This window comes from Corylus avellana, chromosome ca2 (genome assembly GCF_901000735.1).
Source record: "Corylus avellana chromosome ca2, CavTom2PMs-1.0".
NCBI lineage: Eukaryota > Viridiplantae > Streptophyta > Magnoliopsida > Fagales > Betulaceae > Corylus > Corylus avellana.
In genome coordinates, this window is record NC_081542.1 from 4103117 (window position 1) to 4125754 (window position 22638).

The 22638-nt window shown below is 35.7% G+C and overlaps 4 protein-coding genes across 6 annotated transcripts; 2 read left to right on the forward strand and 2 right to left on the reverse strand.

Annotated features, from left to right (window-relative positions):
• Window positions 1–554: 554 nt before the first annotated feature.
• Window positions 555–4628, reverse strand: LOC132172848 (uncharacterized). Of its 3 annotated transcripts, none has more exons than XM_059584413.1 (5): window positions 4413–4613; window positions 3182–3523; window positions 2194–2298; window positions 2039–2086; window positions 555–1082 (listed from the first exon to the last, which is right to left on the reverse strand). In XM_059584413.1, the coding sequence occupies exons 2-5, from the start codon at window positions 3446–3448 to the stop codon at window positions 843–845; spliced, it is 660 nt and encodes a 219-aa protein (XP_059440396.1). In that variant the 5' UTR covers window positions 3449–3523; window positions 4413–4613; the 3' UTR covers window positions 555–842. The 3 variants fall into 3 exon arrangements, with proteins under 3 accessions (XP_059440396.1, XP_059440397.1, XP_059440398.1); XM_059584414.1 differs by lacking the exon at window positions 4413–4613 and adding an exon at window positions 4321–4400; XM_059584415.1 differs by lacking the exon at window positions 555–1082 and adding an exon at window positions 1096–1812 and having other exon boundaries at window positions 4413–4628.
• Window positions 4629–9383: 4755 nt separating this feature from the next.
• On the forward strand, window positions 9384–14330 carry LOC132170498 (inactive glucose-6-phosphate 1-dehydrogenase 4, chloroplastic). Its single transcript, XM_059581497.1, has 12 exons — window positions 9384–9670; window positions 10200–10449; window positions 10594–10850; window positions 10957–11051; window positions 11557–11671; window positions 11793–11998; window positions 12134–12242; window positions 12323–12360; window positions 12457–12577; window positions 12642–12844; window positions 13511–13711; window positions 13803–14330. The coding sequence occupies exons 1-12, from the start codon at window positions 9563–9565 to the stop codon at window positions 14038–14040; spliced, it is 1941 nt and encodes a 646-aa protein (XP_059437480.1). The 5' UTR covers window positions 9384–9562; the 3' UTR covers window positions 14041–14330.
• A 1530-nt stretch (window positions 14331–15860) lies between these two features.
• On the forward strand, window positions 15861–16687 carry LOC132172510 (protein NIM1-INTERACTING 1-like). Its single transcript, XM_059584025.1, has one exon. It carries the CDS (start codon window positions 16117–16119, stop codon window positions 16528–16530), a length of 414 nt encoding a protein of 137 aa, XP_059440008.1. The 5' UTR covers window positions 15861–16116; the 3' UTR covers window positions 16531–16687.
• A 729-nt stretch (window positions 16688–17416) lies between these two features.
• Window positions 17417–21911, reverse strand: LOC132171647 (pentatricopeptide repeat-containing protein At1g56690, mitochondrial-like). Its single transcript, XM_059583021.1, has 2 exons — window positions 19480–21911; window positions 17417–17482 (listed from the first exon to the last, which is right to left on the reverse strand). Exon 1 carries the CDS (start codon window positions 21711–21713, stop codon window positions 19602–19604), a length of 2112 nt encoding a protein of 703 aa, XP_059439004.1. The 5' UTR covers window positions 21714–21911; the 3' UTR covers window positions 17417–17482; window positions 19480–19601.
• Between the last annotated feature and the right edge of the window lie 727 nt (window positions 21912–22638).

The following is a 22638-nucleotide window of genomic DNA, read 5'->3' on the forward strand; positions in this document are numbered from 1 at the left end:
TTTCACAAAAAAAAATTCTCACGACTTATCACTCCAAGTATATGGGGTTGTGCGTTAGCACGGTACCACATCTAATTGGTAGGCTGTGTGCGCAGAATTTTCCGCTTAATCCCATTAAAAAAAAAAAAAAAAAATCACTAAATCAGCTTACTTCCGGCTTTCAAATCTAAGTTCTTGTGATAATTGACTTTTTGTGTATTATTAATGTTGTTAGTTCTTTTCTATTTCAATTCCATTAACATCTCCAAACATGTATCTGCCTCATCTGCCTTACATTTTTATCTTTCTCCATCACCTTTATTTCACAGTTTCATATTCTCTAATGCTAAAGCATTAAACACAGGACGAGAAGCTAGGAGGAAATAAACAAAGAAATTAAGCACAAGAAAAGAATAATACTACTTTTCATACCCATTTATTACTCATTTCAGCTGACATTGCATGCTTTAGGTGGCTTTTCATGTCAGCCGGTGTGAATTTGTATGATAAATAGGTGTAAATAGTAGTGTTACTCTAAACCTGTTTGAAGCAAACTGCATAATGAAAAGCAAGAGTGAGTGAAGTTGGGAGAATATATAGATAATTAAATGGGCAAAGATTATTCAAGTAAACTGGCAGTTCATTCACAAATTGCCACAAGATTTCAGCGAGTTGCCAAAACCCTTGTAAAAGCATTAATCGAAATACATTAAGTAAATCTGCCATAGATTCATTTTCCATTAGAACACACTTGGTATTTATTAAAGCATTTTAATAGAAATGCATCCATCCACCTTTACAAAAATGGCTGACATCAGAACAAGCACATGAGCTCCTGCACATAAGGTTGTGGGTGGATGATATTAACATAAAGAAGCAAGTACCTCCAACAAGGCAGCAGCAAACTGCATTTGGGTCTCCTCGTCTATGGTCAAGAAGAGAGGCACATGCACAAAGAGAGATTTGGTCCCATTTTGCTCCGCAAACCGAAGGGAATGATAGTAAACATAATTGCATACAAACCGGCCTGCATCGTCCGAGGTCATCACTTCGTAACCCATCTTTGCCAAGGCCTTGGTAATGTCCTCAACAGGAAGAGAAGTCTGCATGCAGTTAGAACAAGAATATAGTATAGTTACAAATAAATCACAAAATCATGCTAAACAAAACACATTGTCCAACCAAGCCATTTGCAGCATATTAAACATGTGAGAAATTCTATTTTGGGGTAACAATGACATGAAGTCTTGTATAAACAGATACCTCTACACAAGAATCAATACAACCTGAAGAGCAGAGAGAGCGTCGTCTCCTGAAAATTTTGGTCAATTTCATCTTTTTAAGGAAATTGGTACATGTGTAACTGTGTTCTACTGAAACACTAGGAAAGACTACTCTTGATACTATTCATAACGACCTTAATGTACTGTAGAAGAATCCATTTCTTTCATTTTTTTTTGAGTGTTGGGAGTCGTAAAGAAAAGCCCCAATGCCATCAAGAATGAGAATGTTATACTGAGGCTTTATTTTATGAAATTACAACCAAACGCACCTCAGCCCCTTAATTCTTATTGAAGTTGGACAAGCTCTTTTCACCGACAAAGATAGCAGCTCCAACAAAAGGCACCGCTCAAATAACTCATACAAAGTTAGAAGCAGAAAGTTTTCACTATCTGATTCCCGGCCATATCATAAAGTTTCCTTCCTTTACACTCAGGATACAAACATATGTCTTCCAATAATCATATCCTTCCCCATGAAATGTAACAAATCTTTAAACCAATCAAAGATTCAATGCTCAAACACAGTACTGCCCCATAGCATGCGCTGCAACTTCAGGGAAATGAACAAGAAAGAAAGCATTTTAAGATAAAGTGCCCTTGAAAGGCATAAATACCAAACTTTTAACACTCCATTCATCTTTTATACTGACAATTGCTACAGTCCATGAAGCAAGTACGTTTATAATTATATAAATTTATAGCACTAAACACGAGGTCAATTACAACTCAATGAAAATTGTATGAAAACAGAAATATATACATACAACCCACTCTACCTGTCGTGTGTGTGAAACTCCGCCATCTGCAGGAATGATTGGGACTTTCTACAAAACATAAAACGAGGAAAGTTCAATGAAATTGACTTTAAAATGTCCAAATAAAAATCCTTGCGAGGACAAGAAACCTCAGCACTATATCAAACGATTCTAACCTGGGGCTTCCATCCCATCTCATCAGGACAACGAAAGGTAGCTTCATTGACAGCTTGATGCTCAATAGCAAACCTTGTTGCACCACTATTAACTCCAAAGTGTATCTGAAGAAATGTAGTTACAAAGGTTAGATAACACATAGATACAGAAATATAATGAGTTCAAATGGACAAACAAATGTCTGCTGGAGTGACAGATTCTGTTCTGGATCTAGATTAAGGTTCTAAAATTCAATTTTAGTCAAATCATAAGTAAATGGTTTCATGCAGTCAAATAATAACTTTTTATTGTCCCCAACTTCTCATCTTCTCTCTCTAAAGGTCTAGAGATCGAAACCATATTTAGTTGCAAGTATGCAACATAATTTACAGAGGATCTAGTTGACAATTACCAATCTTGATTACTATCAGATTCATCCCTGACGTTTACAAGTTTCTAGTGCTGCATAATGTTACTTTATGGAATTGTTGGACTTGTTTAATGAAAGTGAAATTAGGTACATGACTCTATATTGTTGAATAGATTTGTTAATCATATGAAGATAAAATCTTTCTTGTCTTGAACTATATTTCAAGTAGGTTTCCTTCTCTTTATGGGTATGTTCCGAAGATCCTGGAGAGATAAGATTTGTTATCAACCAAGTATTCTAAATTTTGTGCAACTACCACACAGCAGTAAAGAGCTGTTTCCCAATGAAGTATCCAGGATGCACTTCTTCAATTTTTCCAACTATATAGTGGAGTTCTAATCACAGATACCGATCCTAACAGACCTTACCAGCTTATGATTTCTGTTGAAAGAATAGGAAATAAGAAAGAAAAATTGAGAACATGGGAAAAGAGTAATTTGGCAGAAACATAAAACCGAGCAGGAGAGATTAGAGGTGTGGGCAACTGACCCAAATAGTTAAATCAAGAACTTGAAAATGGAGTAATTTGGCATAAACATAAAACTGAGCAGCAGAGATTAGACACGTGGGAAACTGACCCAAATAGTTCTTCCAGAGTTTGAAGATTCAGAATTCTCCCCACTAATGGCAGATTTCAATATCTGGTATAAGGAAGGAAGCGCTCCCTGTCCCGCAGTTTCAAGAACGCTGCAACTCCCAATAATTAGACCTTTTGGCAATCCCTTCTTCTTCATATACTCTTTGAGATTACCAACAATTGTCTCAGTTGGATTCTCTGAAACTCCATGGAATTTCTTAAACCCCGTCACATGAATTGTCACTGCAGGAGGCCCTTCGGACCCCATTTACCAATTATCCAGATATATCTAAAAATGCGTTATAGCATCAAAATCAAAAGTAATATCTAAGTACCTGCTGACCTGCATCAAACCAGAGGAAATGGGTTAGGCAGTCAGGAAGCAACAAGCATGGTGAACTAGGAAAGCCATAATATATATCCACAATCAACGTAATTTTCAAATTCATGGACTATGTTTAAACTGATTATATAAACTCCCAAGTAGAATAATCCTAGAAAGCCATAATCTTGTTATCTAGGATGAATGTAATTTCAAATTTCATGAACTATTTTTAAACTGATTATCACAAGCCCGACGTAAAATTTGCCTTTACCATAGAATCCTAGAAATCTATAATCTTCTTTTTCTTATTTTATAGATAAGTTTCTATACAACTTTATGATACTTCACATACAAAGATACAATTGAGGGACAAAGAGAGACTCCGGCATTTAATTGGGAAAGCTCAAAGGCAATATCACAGTTGGAAAAACCCCAATAGTGTGAATAGTCTCGGTAGCAGACAAAAATCTAGCCACATAACAAATGACTGCATACAACAGCGGAAATCAAAAAGCTAAGAAAACAAAACAAAAAAAAATCCTTTGGAATTCATTAACAACAGACAAGAACCCAGTTTCTAAAATCACTACTAGATCAACTACAACAGTAATCCGATCGCAAATCAAAGATATACATATCCCACAGCAGATTAGACCATTCAGAGAACTATGAAGGAAAAGAATCCCAAATCCCAATGAACAACTGGATTAAAGACAAACCACCCAGAACCCAAAACCAAAAAAGTTAATACCAATCAGAATCACGCTTGATCAGACACATGGGTGATCACAGATATCAAAAACCCAGAAATCTACCTCTAGAAAGAAAGCCCAGAAATCAAGATTATAGCATATTGGTTGTGAAAAGTTGTATTAATAAAAGAGAGATCGTGGGCTTTCTCCCTCACCTGTTATAATCTTCACATAGGAAAAGGAGATGGACTCAACAACCAATCTTATCAGCTCAAAGATGATTTAACTGGTAATGATTCCGATCAGAGACTATAATAAAAGAAAGCGATAGAAATACAGAAAGATATTAAAAAGAAAAAGAAAAAAAATTAAAATTTATTTAGGTAACGTGGTAGTGGAGGGTCACTTTCAAACAACATAAAAAAATTTACTAGTACATCAATTATGGATTAGCATTATTATATATATCCCGTGTGCGTTAAGACTTCTGGAACGACGTTTCGTTCACACTACAATGCTGTTCTATATGAGAAGTTGCAAACTGTATACAAAAGTTCTTGGGCTAATGATTTGTCGTTTTATTGGTCACTGTGCTTTTGGTCCCCTTTGTTTGGTTTGGTCGTCGTGTCAGATGAAAGAAAATTATTCCTTATTTTGATCGACATATAATATCCACGCATGGGTTTTTATTTTTATATAAGTTATATATCTTATCCAGTGGAAATTGAGTTATATATTTAAACAAATATTTTGTGTTTCTAATTATTTGGTAATATTTTTGACCCGAAAATAGAAACAAAGATAGAATAAGTTAACTAATGTTATTCAGTAAATTACTATCCGATTGCCATATAACTGTAATGATATATAGCAATCTACTAAATAGCATTTACTCAAATTTTTTGACATGTCCACACAAGAAAAATAAGAAAAGATATTCGAACTAGTGACCTACGCTTCATGAGGCGTGATTCACAGCCGAATAGACAAAACAAAGTGGTGATTTACTGTCATGTCATCTAATTGTATGACAAATAAGCTTGTGAAATAAAATTACTTTGTTAACAAACATGGCTTGTTTTTTATTCCACACGTATTTTGATCACATGTCAATTTAATAAATTAGATTAAAAAAAAATAAAAAATAAAAAACTTAGAAGAAATAGTTGTTCTTGTGGTTTTTATTTTTTTTGTTTTTTCAAATGAAAAAAAAAAAAAAAAAATCCAAATTTTTAACTTGATTTTGTTGAAACAAAAAACATGGTTATATAAGCATGAAAATAAATTGGCTGTCCTATAAAAGGCCAAAAATGAATGCAATCCTCGATTATAGCAAACATACCATCTTTGAATGTTACTTTCATGATGAATAAACTGTCAATGGAAAAGAAATTGACACATGACAGTTTTGCATTTTTTTTTTCTTTTCTTTTACTAGGATACATGTATCTTGCCCATTGTTAGGTTTATCGAGAGATTCTTATTAGAAAAATGAATATAAATGTATACATGTATCTTGCTTAAGGGGACTATCCCGAGCCGTTTAGGGGTGGTGTGATCACCCTCGTCGCATTTTGGAGTGGCCGTATTTGCTTCGAGGGGTGGCCACAACCACCCGGTAGGTCATTGGGTGTGGCCACGGCCACTCACAAAGTTCCTTTGGGGTGGTCATGGCCACCCTGCGGATCGTCAGGGGTGGCAGCGACCACTCTCGTTGCTTAATGGGGTGGTCGGCCACCCTTTTTTTTTTTTAATTTGAGTTTGAAAAAAATAAATGAGGTTTTTTGTAATTTTGATCAATTCCAATTTTTACATGTGTGTTGTTACCAAACTAAGGAATATGAATAACTATTCAATTCCACAATCTTTTATTCCTAGTAGTAACTATTCATTTTCCAGTAGACTAAACCTTTTGCGAATCAAACGAGGCCTAAGTCTCTTCCTTTAATTTGATATGGGAGTGTTGAAAGTTTGAATTTGATTTGAGGTCCTACTTCAATTAGGCTTTGAGTCAGATTGTTGTATTAGATTCTTTAAGAAGTTCTAATTGGACCCAGATTGAGACTCCTACTCTAAAGATCCTTTCCTTGTGGGCATGTCATTGGCCTTGAAACCCAATATCTAATGGGCTAGTTGAGTGAAATTATTCCCAACAAAGTACAATACTAAGAATAAAACTGAGATTGTCCTCCATCCATATTTGTTTTAAAGATTGAGAAATAATTGCACTTGTCAAACAGTGGGCTGCTTCATTTGCCTCCTTGCGAGTGTATTGAACAAAATAGTACTGAAAATTATTCAACCTTACTTGGATATCCTCAATTAGTTGGCCATATCGAATCCACCAAGAATCTGCCTTACAACAAAGCGTTTACAATTTTTAACGCATCTCCCTCAATAATTTCTCTTTGAAATCCCAAGTTGTTATCGAATGTTATAGCCTTTCAAGAGCCCGCTACTTCAACAACTATTGGACCCATAATAAACGAGACTATGGAACCCATAGATGCAATGACAAAACTTAACTCATCCCTTACAATTACTCCCAATCCCATCATCTTATTCAGAATATAAAGCATGTCAATTTATCTTGACTACCCTATAAGGAGGCTCTTTTAATTATAGTACCTTCGTATTGTTTGGCAAGAACTCATTACTATTTATCTAAAAAATTTAATTTTTATTATTTATATTTTTTTACATCAAATCATTTACTTATTATTATTATTTAAATAAAAAATTACTGCAAAACATATATATATATATATATATATATATATTTCACATACATGGATGAATGACAATGGAATGTTAAAGGTTGTCCAAATATTTGTAATTATGATTGAGTAGACTACTTTTACTTTGATGGGTTATCTGTTACTAAAATCAAAATTCAAATGATTTGAATTTCTGAATTATTATTTATTTATTATTATTATTCAACTTTCGGTTGTAAGAATCCCTGTTGTCATTCAGCTTTTGTCTAAGCTTGTCATGAGAGTTTGAATAAGTCACGTTGTTATCATTCATAATTATGATGGTCTTCAAAGCCATCTGACAGCTCAGAACAAAATATATATATATATATATATATATATATATATATTTATGAAGAATGGGAAATTTTCAACATTTGGGTGCCTCCCTCTGCCTACCTATATTAATTGGACTGTCCTTCACTTTTTTGTGCGGACATGTCAATATATATATATATATATATATAAAAAAAAGCGTCCTCACATTTAACTCTATCTTTTTTATAAAAAGTTTATAATTAAATTTATATTGTTAAAAAAATTGCAACACGTTTTTTTTAAATTTAGGGAATCACTGGGATTTTTTTAAAGTTTCCCATATTTATTGGTTGCATTGTCAATCAAGGTGCTAATAATAGCAACAACTTCAACTAGTTTTTTGCATAGGAAAAAAAAAAAAAAATCATACCAAAATATTAAAATCTCGCTTTCACATGAGAAAGTGACAGAATTAAAGCAGACATTATTTGTTGTTTGTGTCAAGAGTGTTTTGTGATAGAGTTTGTTGGGTTATGGGCTGTCAAGCCCACGTTGTTCAGAAATTTATCCTATTTTTCAACATCAGTTAGATGTGAAATAAGCATAAGCAAAAACAGGCAATTACAAACACAGAGATTTACGTAGTTCACCACTAAGGGTTTTGTCTACCAAGTTTTCGCTATTTATTGAGAAACAATACATGAGGTGTCACACACACAAAACCCTAAAACTAGAAGTGACTATAAATACCATCCACAACTAGGTCAAAACACCAAGACGGCAAAAAAGAAAAAAAGGTTCTATTGGTTCAAGCCTCCGCTGCATCAACTAAGCCTAAAATAATTTCATTTAAACCGTAGAACTTTAAATATTGAATCGGGTTGAGTTCAAGTTGGGCCTAATACAAACGAGGCTCCACGTAGCCTAATACACATGGCCTAAATACCAAACCTCATTTAATTTAGGTATCGACCCATTAACCCGATAGTACCGAACGTGCATATCAAAGAGTAAATTTTTAAATTGTTATCATTCCACATGGCCACGTAGCTGCCACTTGGGCCACTATTTTATAATTAAATTGTACACCTGTATACTTGAATGATAAGTCGTGTTTTAATTAAAGTAGACGTAAGATGAATCACATGTGAAAAATAGGTCATGGTACAAAAGCAGATGTCCCATGGAAAGTACTTGCAAACAAGACTATATATAAAAAGTAACTCATAGCAAGGTGAAAAAGGGGAATTATGGTCTCTACCCAAAATTCTGTGTACTAGCAATTTATTACTTAAATGAGAATTTGAGTCTACACTCTCGATAATAAATGTTAAAATAATAATTAATTAATTAATTGTTTATTAGCTTAAACTTTTAAAACGATTGACGAGTTACTCTGTGATTATTGGTGATAATAAATAATAGTGACTAATTGTCTTATTTTTCTGGCCATGCCAAGAGTCATATAAATTATGTCTTATTCTATATTCAACAATCCCAACCGCCACGTATTGATTAGTTTATAGATAAGTTTAAATTTTGTCAGCCCAATACTTTTTATACAATAATTCATGGAATGTTTTGATTGTAATGGAATAAATTAGAAATTTCATGAACATGGGTAATTTTTTTTCTTATTAACTAGGAAAAACTTCACTTCATATTCTTTAATTATTACGTATTTTGAGAAAACTCTTTAAATTTTAAAAAATTTTAATTTCACTACCTAAACTTTCAAGTTGATACTTTGTTACTTTGTACCTCCTTTGTCAAATTTAAAACGTTACAAGTAATAAAATAACTTTTATACTCCTGACTTTTTTTTATAAAATCTCAAAGCTACCCTTAATTTTTAAATAAAAATTTTTTAAAAAAAATCGAAAGGTAATTTGATATTTTTTAGTAATTTTTGTTAGGAGTTAACAATAGAATTTAATTGAAGAGGATCAATTGAATCAAATTAAAAGTTTATGAGATAAATTAAAAATTTTTTAAATTTAAAAAATATTTTCAAAACGCATGTGCCCACCAAATTACTCATATTAAGACTTTACCGTTGTGGCGTTGCAAGACAAAAAAAATGCCCTTTTTAACGGCCCTGATTGCACTCACTTCACCGCATCAAAAACCATCACAATTCCTTCAATCAATATTCGTATCATCAAACTCAAATCTTGACCGTATTGACAGAAAACATACACGGATAGTGTCCCTCCTGCACCCAACACCACAGTCTGTATTTTGCAACCGTCCTCCGCTTTCTGTTCCTACGACACTGTGTTGGTATGTGTGTACCTTAAACCTTAAACCTCGAACAGAAGCTACCTTCGAAACTCAGAAGAAGCAAGGGGATGTCGATGTCATTTTCATCTTTCTCAGTATCCTTCTCGGAATCGTCCTTTATCAGGCCCGCCTCTCTCTGCCAAACTCCTGCAAAAGTGTCACTTCGTAGCTTCCCGGTGAGTTTTGCATCAGCATCACACACACACACACACATGAAGTTTAGAATTTGGATTCTGGGAAAAGTGTGGGGAAATGAAAGAAAGTAAAAATTTTGGATTTTGGGTCTTATTAGTAAGAGAAAAATTACTTGTCTTGTTGAAGCTATCAGCTTACTTGAGCTGAGTTGAGGGTTCAATTATGAGAAACCCAAAGTGAGAAAAGAGAATGAAATGCTCAAGATTTTATTTTCCTATATTTTTTCTTTATTTTTTCCCTTATTTACTCAATGGAGGTTTAGATATTTTTGTTTGTTGGAATTGATTCTGTCCCATTGAATATATACTGCAATATAATCAATTCTATGACTTCTAGGAATCAATTAGTTTCAATCTTTTTTAGCATAAATTGATTCTGTCCCTTTAGATGTTGTCCACTTTTTGATACTACGAACAGTTATAGAATTATGTCACAGAAATTGTTGATAGAACATATTGCGCAGTTTTACCATACACGAGGAAATATGAACTTCTTGCCTTGTTTGTGCAGGATGCAGTAGACAACTGTCATTCCTTAACTAGTGGTCGCCTTGTGTGCTATGGTGGGGCTGGCAATTTCTGCAAAAGGTTTTATGGCTTAAGAATATGGATACTGGAGAGCCTAAACCTTCGGCGGAGGAATAGAAAATATGGACCAGCAAATGAGTTTAAGAGTATAAGAAGTCAAGAGAAAGATCATTTAACGAATCATTTGGAAACAATTTCATCATGTGAGGGACAAGTTATACATGTGCAAAATGGTTAGGCATAACTTTATAATGCTCCGTGTGCTTGTTATTATTGCTTTTTCTACATCAATATAGATTTATGTTATCCATTCTTTAATTTCTATTCAAATTGTAAATTATCTCTGTCAAAAAACTTAACATAGATGACACTTGCAGATTCTAGTGAAACAACTCGAACAACTCCACAACCTGAAGAAAATTCCTCCCCTAATTATCAACATGATGTCCCCGTGGAAGTTGTCACTTCTATGGAATTTGAAGCTGTTTTACAAACACATTCCTCCAGTTTTTCATTTGAGGGTAGTAAAGCACCCTCACTCTGCATTGCTGTCATAGGAGCTACTGGTGAGCTTGCAAGGAGAAAGATTTTTCCAGCGTTGTTTGCTTTGTATTATAGCGGCTTTCTCCCGGAGGTAGAAAAAAGTTTATATCATTTTTCGGTTGGAGTTCTATCTATACAGTTGGGTTTTCTAAATCTATTTTTATCATAATCTCAGTTCTGCTTTCCCATGGCTTCAGAATATAGGTATTTTTGGTTACTCAAGAAAGAATTTGACAGAGGAAGAGATGAGATCCATTTTAGCTTCAACTTTAACTTGCCGCATTGATCATCAGTATGATTCTCTTACCACCCTTGATGTTATGCGCTTATGATAATCTTATGTCTCCGACCAACCAATTTTAAAAAAAAAAACTTACAAAAATCCTTAATTTCATCTTATACAGTTTTTGAATTTTCAGATGGAACACAAATACATTAAGTTGCTTGTTTGTTTACTGCTTGTAAAGGAGCTCGCAACTTGCTTTAAATATCTTAAACATCACTTTGCGGTCTTTGTGTGCATCGTTCAGGATGGGCAATTGACAATGGGAAATGACTATGTGCATATTCATTTGTAACCAAAGGAATGCATTTCATAGTGCTTATTGTTACAAGGCTTTCTTATTCCAAAGCATTAAAGTGTTATGCACAGACATATAATCTCATTTCATCTAAAATTTATGTAGATCAAAATGATCGTCAGATATAAGAATCTATATAATTGCATCTCTTAGTTGTCCTGTGGTTAGTCATGTTCCAAAAATACTTTAATCATTGAGGTTAAGAATACTTTGCAGACAAAACTGTGGGGACAAGATGGATGCCTTTCTCAGAAGAATATACTACCTTAATGAAGGTTATGACAATAGATATGGGATGTCGAAGCTCAATGCCCGGATGGAGCAGATTGAGGTGAAGTTGAAGAATACACCAACACACACAAGATGCTTCTGATATTTGCTACTTTTTCACTTTCAAATATGCATACAAGATGCTTCTGGCATTCGATTCCGTAACAGCTTACCTATCTCAGGGGGATTCTGAAGCTAACAGGATATTTTACCTTTCTGTGCCACAAGAAGCTCTTTTAGATGTTGCATCCTCTCTTGCTAGTAATGCACAGACCCAAAAGGGTTGGAATCGTATAATCATTGAGAAACCTTTTGGCCTTGATGCACTGTCATCTTATCGGCTGACACAGTCTCTTCTTACCAAGTTCAAGGAGAAGCAAATATACAGGTTGCTATGCACGCTTTTATATCTTGTGATGTACACATATGTGCATACACATACACGTGTGTGTGTGTGTATATATATATATATATATATATATTTTGGCCCATCACTTTACAAATTGAAACAATCTTATTTCAGGATTGATCATCTTCTAGGAAGGAACCTTATTGAAAACCTTACAGTTTTAAGGTTTGCTAATCTAGTCTTTCTGCCATTGTGGAGCCGTACATATATACGCAATGTGCAGGTATTTTTTAATAATGACATCAACATGTGCCTCCTGCAACGTACTGAACATTGACTGAATTATTAAATAACTTCTTGCAGGTTATTTTATCAGAAGACATGGGTGTGCAGGCAGGAAGGTAATCATAAGGGTCTCATTGCTGTTTCAAGTAGATATGATCATCGAGGGTAACCAATAGGATATTGTTTTATATTCTTCTTTTCCATTTGTGCAGGTATTTTGATGGTTATGGCATCATCCGTGATATAGTACACAGTCATATACTCCAGACAATAGCTTTGCTTGCCATGGAACCTCCTATAAGTCTTGATGGTGAAGATGTTCGAAATGAAAAGGTATGCATGCGTGTTATAGTACATTCAAAGCATCTAGTTGTGTTGGTGAGAAGCTTCTTTTCAGGTCAAGGTTCTGAGGTCAATTCGCAAATTGGAACCTAGCGATATAACTCTTGGCCAGTATAAAGCGAGTAGTGGAGACAAGGTTGATGTATGTTTGAACAGTCTGACCCCCACATATTTCGCTGCTGCATTATACATTGACAATGCACGCTGGGATGGTGTGCCTTTCTTGATCAAAGCTGGCTTGGGACTCATCAAACACCGGTAAGATCTATTGCAGTAATTCTATTGTGTGGCAACGTGATCTCTATTGGTCAAATTTTTAGAGTCTACTGCCTGACTGTACCAACTTCTATATTCTTCTGCATGGTAGAAAGTTGTATTAAGTCTTTAGGGGGGTAGAATAGTTGTGGGGTGTTTAGGAATTGGTAGCTCCTCTCTTTTGACTCCCTTTAATGTATTAACTCTAGTAATTGGCATTTTGTCCTCAAAATTTTGAGTCAAACATGGGATTTCTTTGCGAGTTGAACTTCGATAGAGTTGTAGGGAAATTATGATTTGTTATATTATACTTCTGATTCGGAAGATTTTGGAAATTGTAAAACATTGAATGATGTTTCAGCTTAACTTTGGAAGAGGATGAATAGAGAAATTAATTTCTTAATTTTTTTTTCTTTTTTGGATCTGGGTCATCAATAAATACCAAAATGAAGGTTTTGGTGAACTCTCAATCTATGTTCATAGAAAATAATCCTAAGGGTGGTTATGGGTGTGTACATATGCATGCATTGTCTTACAAGTACATTGATAATTATTGTTCTGAGAAAAAGAAAATAATATTTACTATCTATGAGCGAATAGTATATAATTGGTTTGAACTAGACCAGTTTAACAGCATATATCCTTAACAAGATTAGTTGTACCTTGCAGAGTGGAGATACGTATCCAGTTTCATCATGTTCCAGGAAACCTATATCGTAAATGTCTCGGGCATAATTTTGACCTTGCCAGTAATGAGCTGATTCTACGTGACGCGCCTGAGGAAGCCATTTTAGTCAGAGTTAACAATAAGATTCCAGGATTAGGGTTGCAGTTGGATTCTCCAGAGCTGAACTTGCTCTACAAGGACAAGTAAGCACTTCAATAATTTGTTGCACTACAACTGTTTATAGCACCACACGGCCAATGTAGTATCAATGGATGTACTTGAGTTTAACTGTAGGTATAAAGTGGAGGTGCCTGATTCATATGAGCATCTTCTTCTTGATGTCATTGATGGGGACAACCATCTATTTATGAGAAGTGACGAGCTTGCAGCTGCATGGAATATTCTAGCTCCAGTTCTGCGTGAGATGGACAAGAAAAATATTGTACCAGAGCTGTATGAGTTGGGCGGTAGAGGTCCAGTTGGAGCATACTATCTTTGGGCCAAACATGGGGTTCCATGGCCAGAGGATTAGCAAAGCTTTCTGTCGTGAGTTCTTGTTGCAAATAACCAACTACACTATATATTCACACACACACACACACACACGCACATATGTGTTAATCATTTCACCATCAGGAATAAAATGGATAGAACTGTCGATTATGGCTATCATGCATATTTTGGTTTGTCTCAATGTGTTTGCTGGGTGGACAAAGTTCTCATCCAAAATGCTTCCAATCCAGTCTATTAAACTCATATTTGTTATCAAAGCAAGTGATTTTCACATTCATTTTAAATTAGATATAATTGGTTTTCAGAGTACTGTCTTGCACACAATGGCTGCGATTGTTCATGTATATTTATACTCTGTCAAATTACATAATTTGGATTACAACAAACACTTGGGGCTTATTTGAGATTGTGTTTAAGAAATAGAGCTTTTAAGTAAAAAAAAAAAAAAAAAGTTTTTGAGCAAAAACTTCATTTTTAAGCTTTTGTCAAAAGTGTGTTTTGACCATTTTTAGGTTTTCTGACCTTCAAAAGAGCTTCAATTTTTTTTTACCAAACGAGTTTTTTTTTCTTTTTTTTTTTGGTTCAAAAGGGCTTTTAGGGTGTTAAAAACATAATCCCAAATATGCCATTAGTAGTTGAGATTACAAAGGACAACTGAGGCTAGCCTTTGTCCTTTGTGGATTATTTTCGAGACTGACCCTTGTTCCTTTGGTGTTGTCTTCATCACGTTTGGATTGGGTTGAGTTTTAGAGCTTTTTTAGAGCAAAAAAGTCGAAGAAAGGTTTTAATATTTTTACCTTGTATAAGGTTTTATGTACTAAAAGCATTTTTTAAACTCCTTAACACAATTTGAAATGCGCTCTTACTCTCTTAGAAGTGTGTGTCTTTTGAGTAGCATCAAATCACCAAAACAAGCTTTCAAGAATCATCGTCATCTTCCATACTTCACACTTACAAGGGCAATGATGATCCTTAAAAAGCATTTGTTTTTAAAATTGTGCGATATGCCTCTATGGACTTTATGAGTTGTCCCATATACATTGAAAAGAAAAAGTATGTACAAATTGCCTTCTGAGCCGGCAATTTTTGTTGGTTATGATGATTCATGACCCGGGGAATATAATTTTTAGTACAACACATTTGATCATGGGACATATATTTGTTAGATTTCCTCAAAAGTCATGTCGTGACCCTATCATTCTTTAAATTGAATCCTTCCACTAACATTAATTGCAAGTTTGAATTTGAGCCGTAAAAAGTTTTTTATTTTTTATTTTATACCAATAACAAAGCCAGAGTGAACCTAACTAAACATCCTTAAAAATAAGCATGACAATGCATAATTATGAACCATCAATATATTCTAATCGTTTAAAGCTACATCAGTTTAATATAAAATATGTGTGATAAATAAGTGCGAATAACCTATCTCGTTCAACACACGACGTCAAAGCGAAAAATGGATCTAATTAGATTTGGATTACAAAAAAATTATGGGCAAGGATTGGAGGGTAGGGAATATTAATAATATCTAATGGGACTGGGAAGGGGACCCATCCTGACCTAAAGTATTCCACCATTTAAATCAAGGGCTCAGCAAGATGCCACATCACATGTCATGTTGCAGGCCGTCACACATGGTAGGTGGAAAACATTACGTTATGGAGCGGTGAGTGAATGACGCATGCAATGATTCTTCCACATACGTGAACCTAGGTTGCTAGTTTACCAACATGCCCATCACAAAGCCATGTCAAATAATAAAATGCACATGGGCTGATGGGCATTATCGTAACTTGCTATAAACAACGCGGTCCGACCATTATTATATAGAGTCAACTTACACGGTTTTTACTTCATGAAATATGTGCACGCAATGCAATCCCTTCGATCACCTCCTGCCTATTTAAGGTCGGTGCACCTGAGAAAAATATATGCAATGGGGAAGCAAAGTCATTGTCTATTCAAGCCATGATCAATAAGAAAAGACTCCTGCCAGTCTTGTTTGTTTTTTCTCAAAATCTGTGTCTCTTTGTGAGATATTTTAGTTCACAAGAGAGAGGGTTTTGAGGAATATTTCTTCTTCTGAGCAAGCATGGCAGGAGAAAGAAAGAAGAGGAAGATGGAGAGTGAGGGGAAGGGGGAGGAGGAAGAAGATGGTGAGGAGGAGAGGAAGATGGAGATGTTCTTTGCTTTGATCAGAAGCACAAGAGATGTGAGGGATCGTTTGAGGGGTGGTTTGAATGAAGCAAAGGAGAAAGGGTCGTCAGAAGATCATCAGAAGAAATTGGTTGAGAAAGAGATCAAGGCAATCTGGAATCCTACTTTCAGGCCAGAGGATTTCATGCAGGATGACAAGTCTAAGAGGCCTCCTGGTGATGTCCAAGAAGCAGGGCCTTCTAAGAGAGAAAAAGGAGAAGGAGATGAGAAGGAAGATGATAAGGAAGGAGGAGGAGGAGGAGAAGGAGGAGGAGGAGGCAATGGTATAGACCTAAATCTTTCTTTGTAGAAGATTGAACTATATGGGTGTTTTTCCTTCATGGGATATGGTTGGCCAATATATGCCACATATATAGTTTTGTGTTGCTTTCGGAAGAAAAGGACCACTTTGCTATGTAATTTATTATAAGTTGTAGTGCAAATCATTTTCCTTGTCCTATGCTGAATTTGTAACTCATCACATTCCCCCCTTTGGCCTAATTTTGTGCAATGTATAAATTGTAATGCCATGTGTTGGTATCCATAGCTTTCAAAAGAGAAGTTGCTCTTCCATTTGGTCTCATTTGATGACTCTCTTTTTTTCTTTGATAACGAGAAATTCTTTTAAAGTAGGGTTACTTTGTATACTCGTGTCCACATTTGATGAATTTTGAAGTTCGAACCCATGTAAAAGAGGAGAAACATTAATAAATAACTCAAAACACAAAATACTCGAAATTACTTTCATCTTTATGTCACATCATAATACTTTATAAATTATAATTTTTTTTTTTTTTTAAAAAAAAAAGACTCAAATGGTTTTATCAAACAAAATCACTCATACGAGAATGGGATAAGTTGGGTTTTCACCTCCACCCGAGATCTATCTACCTGGATAGATAGTTAGACAGTTATTTATTCAAGTTGATAGTAATTAATTCAGACAAATAATCGGGTATTAAGCCGCTTGGATTTTTAGGGAGAAAATTAGGGTTGCCCCAAACTTGGTCCAAAAAGTGGTCTGGCCTTTGTTCACAGAGACATTCCTGCAAAAATTTTGAGTGAAGGGCAATATGAGTGAGTAGTGTTGAGTGTCACTAGGTTAAGTGATCCTCTAGTCTCACTCTCATAACCACGTTTTACAGCTTCAAACCAACTTTGAAATCCGAGACACTTTTTAGCATTTTCTCATAGACTCTGACATGAAAATATCTTCCCAAAGGCAAAGGCATAGCCACCCATCGATCGGTAGAAGTTGAAAGCTGCATGTACGAGTAACCAATAAGATGAAGGGAAAGGATTGATGAGTGATGCAATGGCATGACATCAAGCAAGCAAGCAAGCAATTATATATTAATATGGAAACTTTGAAAACGAAGGGATTAATTGGTTCGCATCAAACGCAACTTTCAGTGGACCATATTTAAAGACTCCCCAACCAACTAAGGTCCCACCTAATTGCCAGATTTTTCAAGGAATTGTTCCTGTGCAATCAGTGATGCTAATCAGAAAGACAGTAAGTCAATGATACCAATCAGAGGTGAAACAATCATTGACTGGTAATTTGGAATGGATTATTAAGGGTAAATTATCACTTATCCCAAAAACTTACTGATTAAATGAGTTAACGGTTTGCATGAACCCAAGAAAAGTAAGGCCACGAAGAAGAAGAAGGTGGTCCATGGACTTGTATGTCTCCATGGAAACAGAGCAGGAGATGGCAAATGCCCATGGAAACAACCAGAGTTCTTCGAAGGAGCAGGGAGAGAAGAAATTGATAAGAAAGAAGAACGTATGGAAAGGAATTGTTATGTTGTAATGACAAAGTAAATCTAATATCAACTCAAGCTACAAGGTATGCTTTGCCAGTTTCTGTTACGAATCTCAATATCAAGTAGTTTGGAGAGAATCTGGACCTTCTTCAAACATATGTTTGAGAATAAACTTTTGTCTATATTTTTATTAGCACTGAAACAAGCTTTAAATAGACTAACATCCAACAATAAGACTCATAATATAAAACATAGTTAAAACTCTTACTTGTAATCACCTTGATACATCTCAGAAGATGAGCTTTATTTGACACCCACTAAAACACTACTCAACAAAAGATTCCAAAGATATGATGTTGAAAAGACTTCTATTCCATCCCCTAAACAATAGAAAAGGTGTTTAAACAGGTTCCCAGCACAAAGTAGGTTTTCTGCTAAATGGGTTCAAATGGGTTTGTCTTAATTATATATTATAAATGCTAAATGGTGTTTATGGATCTTACAAGTGTAATCCCTGGTTTTACACAGAAGCCTGAGAGTAGAAAGTTCGAAAGCTACTACCCAAAGAAGCTACCACAAGAATAACAGTTAAGATGTGTTTCACAAGTTGCTGCTTAAAAGATGCTTTATAAAAATGACAGTAAGCAGTCACTTTTCTTTTTTGTCTGTCAACCGTGTAAAACATGTCAAACGGGAATTACGTGCCTATAACACTGTTCAGGCATTTATGGGTTGTTGTCTGTTGGAAAATAATATGTGGGATTTTGTGAATTAAAGAAAGTATAGCAGAATACTATATGGGAATGGCTGAACTTCGTACAATAAGGCAAGTTTAAATCTATCTCTTAGACAAATAAAAGTAGTTTATAGAACTATAAGAGGAGAAGAAGATGTAAATGGAATTTCTGAAATTAGCCTTTTATAGAAGTATAAGAGGCTCTTATATGACCTCTGAAATCAAGTTTTTGAATACAATTGTATGTGGAAAGTGAGCTACAGCCGGGCCCAAGTGTGACCTGACACCACTAGCATGTGTCTACCCAAAAGCCAATTTAGTCTTACTGAAAGACAATCCTTAAGAAAGAAACAAAAGTTATCCTAACTTTTCAATGTGAGAGAAAGTGAAAGACATAAATGAAGTGAAAGTTGAAATTTTAAATTACTTATTTTAATGAAATAATTCAACATTGTCAATGCATGTTTATATTTTAACTCAACAATGAGTGCAGCCCAAATTCAACCGCATAATTTTTATGCGTTGTGAAGATTGACAAGAACAACAAATTGGACAAAATCAACCAGGAAAAAAAATCAGAAGCCTTTTCATTTATCTAATAACATCGGACCATTTGATATTTTTGCCTTCATTACTTTCTTCCTCGCAGGAGATAAGCCATGTAGAGAACACTGAGCTCTATGGTTGATTTGCTCAATTTTGCAATTTACTTTTTTCAACGCACAGAAACAATAATTTATCACAATCTTACCTTAAAATTGTCCAGCGATGTCAAAACTTTGCCTGAATATCTAATATGAGACTCACAGACAGTGAGTATGTATAACTGCCCTTGGATCTATTAATGAACATTAGAGGCTGTGCAGTGTGCAATCACCAATAGTCTGTGCAAGAACACAATCCGTCCTTGAAATGATGAAATCTATTAGCATCCCTCAAAATGATCTCCCTCCCTGTTACTTTCGCCATTAATTTGATTGCAGAATGGCAGTCCCTGCAAACCCGAAGATTCTTCATCACCCGAATCGGCCTTCCTTCTGGCACCTTTAGGAGTCCATATGCAACAGCCAGTTTCTCACTATGATAACGCAGGCTATGCACCTTCTCCTCTTCATCCATATCATGCAGCACAAAACTACCATCAGGACAATACCCAGCTTCTTTTAACAATCCACTTAATCTCTCCAACATTCTCATGATTATTTCCTGCTCAGGATGGCCCATGCTATCTCCCCCAGTAAACATATGAACGTTCTTCTCCACCTCAATCCAGCTACAGCCAGGTGACTTCCTCACCCTCCTTGCTCTCATTTTTCTCCTTAACTCTGCAACATCACTCCACTTACCTTTGGAAGCATAAATATTTGACAGCAAAATATAAGGCCCGGAATTTTCAGGCTCAAGCTCTACTAGTTTCTTTGCTGCAACTTCAGCCAAATCCAACTTCATGTGGGTTCTACATGCACCTAAGAAAGCACCCCAAACAATAGCATCTGCCTCCACTCGCAAGTCTGGCATGTTCTCAATTAATCCCATTGCTTCATTTAACTGGCCTGCTCGGCCAAGCAGATCAACCATGCAAGCGTAGTGTGCAGTTTTTGGCTCTACTCGATATTTGGAGTTCATTGACTCAAAAATTTCATGCCCTTCTTTAACCTTTCCAGTGTAGCTACATGCAGAAAGAACTCCGACAAAGGTGACATCATCTGGCAAAATGTTCAAAGAGCACATCTCATGGAAAATCTGCAAAGCTTCCTCTCCTAAACCATGTTGGGCATACCCTGTAATAATAGAATTCCACATAACAGTATCCTTGAGAGCAAACCTGTCAAACACCAGCTTTGCCTTCACAAGGTTGCCACATTTAACATACATTGTGATCAAAACTGAGGCAACATACGTATCAAGATCAAATTGGGATCTCACCAACTGGGCATGTACCTGTTTACCGTAATCAAGATTTGCCAGGCTGGCACAAATACAAAGAACACTGATCAAAGAAGGGACGTTTGGCCTAAATCTTTCTCTTTGCATCACATCAAATAAATTAAGTGCTTCCAATTCAAATCCTTTCCGTTCATAAGCCTTTATCATTGCACTCCAAGTCACATCATCTTTCTCCCTCATTTGGTCAAAGACCCACCTTGCTTTAGCTACCTCCCCTTTCTGGCCAATTCCAAGGATCATTGCATTACAAGCAATAATTGACTTCACTGGCATTGCCTCAAAAAGCTCTGAAGCCTCTTTTATCCGTCCACATTGAATGTACCCTATCAGCATCGCTGTCCAGGACACCTCATTTTTCTCTGGCATCACTTCAAAAAGCTTTCTAGCTATCTCAACCCGCTGGTTATGAACATACCCAGAAATCATTGCAGTCCAAGTAATCACGTTCCTACGTGGCATCTCATCAAAAATCTCACGAGCTTCAGCCAGCCGGCCTTTCTGACAATACCCTCCAATCATGCTAGTCCTCGCCACCACATCCTTCTCGGGCATCATATCAAAAAGCTGACGAGCCTCATCAACCCGACCCTCTTGAATAAGACCACCCAACATCACTGTCCAGGACACAACATTCTTTTCAGGAATTTTCCAAAAGAGTGATTCCGCCTCCGAAATCATACCCTCTTGAACATATCCCCTAACCATAACTGTCCACGAAACTACATTCCTTTCAGGCATCATATCAAATATTTTTCTAGCTTCAGTGACCATCCCATTCTTTATATACCCGGATATCAATCCGTTCCAAGATACAGTATTCTTATCCGGCATTCTATCAAACAAAATCCGGGCTTCACGGGGCCGAGAATTTTGGAAATACCCGGCAACAATTGAGTTCCAAGCGACAATACTTTGATCATGCATTTGATCAAACAGCCTCCGGGCATTCTCGATTTGGCCGAGACGGGCATACTGTGAAATTTGCGAAACTGCAACACTTGTACAGTATATTCGATATGGGACTAACCTAAACTGCATTGTTTAACTAGAATCTGAATCACCTAGATGAAAAAGACACCAAATTTCAGAACTTTTGTTGGGTAATTTACTTCTTGAATACCCACAAATCAAATATGGCTGAAAATGGTGCAACAGTGATAAAGTAAGAATTTTGGTTCAGAATTTTGAAGATTAAGGCTGGGACCTTTTGATAGTACGCAAAAGCACGAAAAATAATACTGAGACGTGGAGCGCGGAAAACTCCCCAAGAGGGGCGGCACCTGTACTTGACACTATGAGGACCCAGAAGTGTTGCGGCGACTATTTCGTCATAAGAAATGTTCTTGCTCAAAAGGTCTACAGTGTAGTTATCTATAGACGCGCTGTTAAGTCGTCATATAAAAAGGCCATGAGTTGGATAGCACGTTTTATTATTATTATTTTATGAATAATTTTATTTTTTTATTTGCATAACTTTTGTTTTTGATATCCAAGGGAAATAGAATGTAATGATTTAATGGGCTTTTTTTTTTTTTTCTTTTTCTTTTTTTTTCTAATTGAATGAGGGAAAAAAGGGTTATAAGGAAGGGTCATTTTCATTCATGATCCGAATGGAAGAAGGAATAGAAGACCCCTTGGGAATGCTTTTAAAAACATGATTGGAAGTGGCCCATTTAGCTAAAGCATATGCCCTAAAGTTGGCATATCGGGAGATTTTCAAAGCACTCCAACTTTGAAAAGAAGATAAAGCTAAACTAATATTCAAAATACAGTTAGCAAAAGACTAAGAATGAAAAAGAGGCGGGTTGTTCACAGCCAATACAACTAGAAGCGCATCACCTTCCAAAGATAGACATCTAAGACTCAAAGAGGCAGCTAAACGAACAGTCAAAAGAGCTGCAAAAGCTTCACCCTGTAAAACATCAGTGAAAGAAAGTTTATGAGTAGCCGCCACCAAAATGAT

What these genes read in the sequence shown, in the direction of transcription:
- LOC132172848 (XM_059584413.1), bottom strand. Translation starts at nt 3,448, where the DNA reads ATGGGGTCCGAAGGGCCTCCTGCAGTGACAATTCATGTGACGGGGTTT. An exon ending in ACTCTGGAAGAACTATTTGG is followed by an intron (nt 2,299 to 3,181) that starts GTCAGTTTCCCA and finishes ACATTTCTTCAG; the next exon opens with ATACACTTTGGAGTTAATAG. An exon ending in GAGTTTCACACACACGACAG is followed by an intron (nt 1,083 to 2,038) that starts GTAGAGTGGGTT and finishes AACTGCATGCAG; the next exon opens with ACTTCTCTTCCTGTTGAGGA.
- LOC132170498 (XM_059581497.1), top strand. Translation starts at nt 9,563, where the DNA reads ATGTCGATGTCATTTTCATCTTTCTCAGTATCCTTCTCGGAATCGTCC. An exon ending in ACTTGCCGCATTGATCATCA is followed by an intron (nt 11,052 to 11,556) that starts GTATGATTCTCT and finishes AATACTTTGCAG; the next exon opens with ACAAAACTGTGGGGACAAGA. An exon ending in CCCGGATGGAGCAGATTGAG is followed by an intron (nt 11,672 to 11,792) that starts GTGAAGTTGAAG and finishes TACCTATCTCAG; the next exon opens with GGGGATTCTGAAGCTAACAG.
- LOC132172510 (XM_059584025.1), top strand. Translation starts at nt 16,117, where the DNA reads ATGGCAGGAGAAAGAAAGAAGAGGAAGATGGAGAGTGAGGGGAAGGGG.
- LOC132171647 (XM_059583021.1), bottom strand. Translation starts at nt 21,713, where the DNA reads ATGCAGTTTAGGTTAGTCCCATATCGAATATACTGTACAAGTGTTGCA.